Source organism: Taudactylus pleione, unplaced genomic scaffold (assembly GCF_031769625.1).
Source record: "Taudactylus pleione unplaced genomic scaffold, aTauple2 ptg000201l, whole genome shotgun sequence".
Classification (NCBI taxonomy): domain Eukaryota; kingdom Metazoa; phylum Chordata; class Amphibia; order Anura; family Myobatrachidae; genus Taudactylus; species Taudactylus pleione.
Window position 1 is genome coordinate 39,700,489 of NW_028284603.1, and position 4,077 is coordinate 39,704,565.

The 4,077-nt window shown below is 42.4% G+C and overlaps 1 protein-coding gene across 1 annotated transcript; it reads right to left on the reverse strand.

Moving 5' to 3' along the window:
* Positions 1-895: 895 nt before the first annotated feature.
* Positions 896-3,703, reverse strand: LOC148518317 (uncharacterized). Its single transcript, XM_088477333.1, has 2 exons — positions 1,710-3,703; positions 896-1,623 (listed from the first exon to the last, which is right to left on the reverse strand). Exons 1-2 carry the CDS (start codon positions 1,753-1,755, stop codon positions 1,103-1,105), a joined length of 567 nt encoding a protein of 188 aa, XP_088333459.1. The 5' UTR covers positions 1,756-3,703; the 3' UTR covers positions 896-1,102.
* Between the last annotated feature and the right edge of the window lie 374 nt (positions 3,704-4,077).

Sequence of the window (4,077 nt, forward strand, 5' to 3'; positions counted from 1 at the left end):
AGTGATAGGGAACAGAGGACAGAGGCCCTCATTCAGAGCCGCTCGTAGCGGTCCGATGTTGTAAAACCACGCATGCGTCGGTGTAACAGTGCGCATGTGCGTACGGCTGTTTGCGATCATTTTTCCAGTCGTTCTTCGAATAGCGAACAGGAAGTGACATATCAAATGTGATTGACAGAACTGTCCGTTTTGGGGCGGTGACAGGGGTGGAGATGGGAAAACGCAGGCGTGGCGAGGCATTTTTTGGGCGTACATACATTATCTGATGCGAACGGCCAATGTGAACGGAACAAGTGTTACGTCACTGTCTGATCAACTTTCCAGTCAAACTGCACGCTCAACTTGTGCTCTGGTATTCTCTACCGCAATGACGATGGTCTCTTCGTTCCTCCCGTGGCTCATCGATGGTTTCCCGATTTATCAATTGAGCGCTCAAAAACAATCAGTTTTGAATTGCAAAAATGCTTGTAAGGTGTTAAGAAAATAGCCTTTTTTTAGTAGCAAAGAAACGTACGCAGTTGAACTACTCAGCTGATAATTTCTGGGTTAGACAATCAATTAGTTTAAAAATGTATTTTAAATTTGCGTGTTTTTCCAAAATTAGTTTATTACTTTTTTTCGGCCAACAATATTGTAGTCCTGTTTGTGATTTTTCTGCTTTTTTTAGGGGCCAAGAAAACAAGCGTCCTTTTGTTTTTTTGCTAAGTGTTAATTTAAACTCTTAAATGGTTTTTAACCCTTTGGTTTTTTTTCCAAAAAAAAGTTTACATTTCCGTTGTATTGTTTGTAATTTTGTGTGTGGGATTACCTTTTAACCATTTTTGAATAAATTAACAATACAATTGTTCATATTTTCAAAATTTTTTAATTTTGTTAACACATTTTTTGGGTTTTTTTTTTTTCTCAAATTAAAATATGGATAACTTAAAATAAAAAAAGAAATGTTTTTAGAAATGCGTAGACAAAAAAAAGGGGCTTTTTTAAACCACTATCAAACAAACAAAATTGAAAAACAATTCACAAGAAAGGAGAGGGAGGTTTTGGCCATTAAGGAATATGGGGCAAACACAGATAAGGAATGTGGGAAAATTAGCCAGTGCTGTCATTGCCTTTTGGCCCGTTTGGCCGGGGTAGGGAGGGAGCCTGAACGGGTCCGGGAGGTACTACGGCTGGCCTGGCCAGAGGCAGATGTTGGGGCCTCTGGACTAGGCACATTTGGAGGGATGGCTGTTGTTGTGCCAGAGGTGGAGGGTCCTGATGTTCCGGCAGGAAGGGAGGCCGGCTCCAACATCTGATGGCGAACGAGCTGCTCCAGGGCATTTGCAATACGGACGTTGGCCCCAGTATTTTCCGCTAGGGCCTGAGCAATGGTCACATTGGCCGCAGCACTTTGCTCCAGGGCCTCCACCACCCATAGCAGAGTGGCGTCCAGCCTCACCAGAATCTCAGTGTGCTGATCTGTTTTAAGGTTGAGCTCAGTGAGGAGGGCCACTGCCTGCGAGGGGGATTGCCCTGGACTGTCTTCCATAGGGTCCCCAGCCGGATCTACTGGTTCCTCCCCTGCAGAGCCAGCAGTTCTGCGGCCAAAGCTCCCCTCTGGAGCAGACTCATCCGCCTGTGTCTCTGTGAAAAATAAGAGAAAAGAGTAACATTATAATCTAGATATTGTCCCAAACACATTTCTGAGTTATTAACATTACTACATTTACCTGAGGCAACACGAGGAGCCGCAAAGTCTGGCATGTCGGTATCCATGTTCGACACGCCAAACACCTCCTTATCCTGCACACACCCCTGGGCCTGCTCCTCCAAATCGTTCAGCTCCAGTGACACAGGGGTGGGACCCCCACCTGTCCCCCCTGCATGCCGAGCCCTATCAGCCAGTTTTTGCTTCAGCCGATATTTGAAGTTGCTTCATCTGTGGGTTAAAAATTTGCCATTATTCCTGCAGTATTTGGACCTGTAAACACTTTTAAATAAAATGTAGTTTGTACGAACCGGCGTTTGACCTCCCGGGTTGCACATTCAAACTCACCCACCCTATTGACAGCACTGGCTATGTCATCCCACATTTTCCATTTCTGGCTTGCACCCATATTCCTTGGGGCCTGGGGCAGGGTGTCAACACACATTTGGACCAAAACTTCCATCTCCTTTCTTGTGAATTGTGTCTGCCTTTTTTTTTTACTTTGTTTAGTGGTCCTACTAGGACCAGTAGCCTCTTCCATTACATCCTCAACACCTTTTTGTAAATTGTAAATAAAATTTATAATGTAAAATGTACCTAAAATGTTGGTTCCACATAATCCTTTAGGCCCAAAAAGAAAAATACTTACCTGGCGCCTCTTGGCCAGTGCTTTGCTGCTCTGTAGCCATTTTTTACTTTCAGGTCTCACTTACAGCAGACCGATTGGGGTTTTCAGTAACGTTTTTATACATGCGTCAGCATTATTCGGCCGCATCATTGATTGTGCGCTCCTATTGTCCGTCCGTAATAAAGACTATTTATGGCTTGGTGTGACTCGAGTCGAGGTGGCGGGTGATGAATGTTGGAGGGTTGACGTAGGAGTTGTTTGTTGGCGGATTTTGGAGTTTTGGAATGTGCTAGTTTTTTTTGCTTTTCTTATTTTTTTTCTGTATGCTTTATTTTAATTGTTTTGCTGTTGTTTTTGAGTAAGTCTTTTTAAAAACCACCGTAAACAATAATAGGAAATAGTTAAAAAATGTTAGTACGTATTTATTTTTTACAGTTATTTTGGGCTTGCCCCTATTGACGTTTTTGGACTTTGGGTTATTTGTCGGTTTTTGGTAAGTGTTTTTAGTTTCATAAACTTACAATTTCGATTTGTTGGTCTTCGCATATGTTTCGCTAAGTATTTTTTTTTTTTTCTAGGACCAATCATGTCTTTCCACTAAATATAGCGTACTCTTTTGCGAAATGTTTGAGTTTTTTTTTTTTGTAAAATGAGCGTACTATTTTGCGCACTAATGTCTCGTTATTGAACTGTAAAAGTAGCGTAATATATTGCGAACTCATGTGTCTTGCTTTAACTGTCAAAAAGGCGTACTATTTAGCGCACTAATGTTTTTATTATTTCAGTGTAAAATCATGGTTTACCACTAAATGTAGCGTGCGATTTTCCCAACTAATGTGTGCTCCCTTCTCTTTTTTTAACCCTAAAAAATGTGTTTACAATCCAAGTTTGGGCAATAATAATTAAATATATTTTCTACTTTTGAAATGTAGGTTGTTCTACTCATGACAAGACCCCGGCCTGTAAGCATCTTTGGATTTCTTTCAAAAGATAAGTATATTTTTCTTTACACATTTGTCTAAAACAATAACTACCTGGCTTACCATTTCAGGTTGATGTTGGTCGTATTATCTTGGCCATGGTTCCAGAACCCGACCAACCTCAACTTCGTCCCAGGCGTAGGCCTCGTAGGCGTGCAAGCCCCAGATATATAGAACACGTGTCACCCTTTTTGGAATGCCAGATGATGAGGTATTAAGACGATACAGTCTTCCTCCACAAATCATCCTAGACACTCTCTCATTAATAGAGTGTGATCTTGAACGGCAAATTAACAGTCCTACAGCAATACCACCACTTACGCAATTAATGTCGGTGTTACATTTCTGTGCCTCAGGATCCTTTCAAACCACGGTGGGAATAGTTGCCGGAATCTCCCAATCCTCCTTTTCAAGGATCCTGAGGGCAGTGATGGAGGCCCTTTTTAAACACCTCCATCATTTTATTAAAATGCCAGTGGATATGGGTTCCCTTAGTGTGGCGAAGGCCAATTTTTACCAAATAGCTGGCTTCCCACACATCATAGGGGTTGTGGATGGCACTCACATACCACTTCAGCCTCCAGCAAGGCTGGAGGCTATTTTTAGGAACCGCAAACACTTTCATTCACTGAATGTAATGGTGGTATGTGATGCCTCCCTCCAGATCCTGTCCCTGAATGCCAAATTCCCCGGGAGTGCACATGATTCCTTCGTCATCCGGCAATCAGGGATTTGGCACAAATTAGACAACCTACAAGCTGGTGATGCGTGGATTCTGGGTA

Bases quoted from the DNA above. Each gene is read 5' to 3' on its own strand.
- LOC148518317 (XM_088477333.1), bottom strand. From the start codon at position 1,755: ATGGATACCGACATGCCAGACTTTGCGGCTCCTCGTGTTGCCTCAG. The intron at 1,624-1,709 runs GTAAATGTAGTA...TATTTTTCACAG, and splicing joins GGCTCCTCGTGTTGCCTCAG to AGACACAGGCGGATGAGTCT.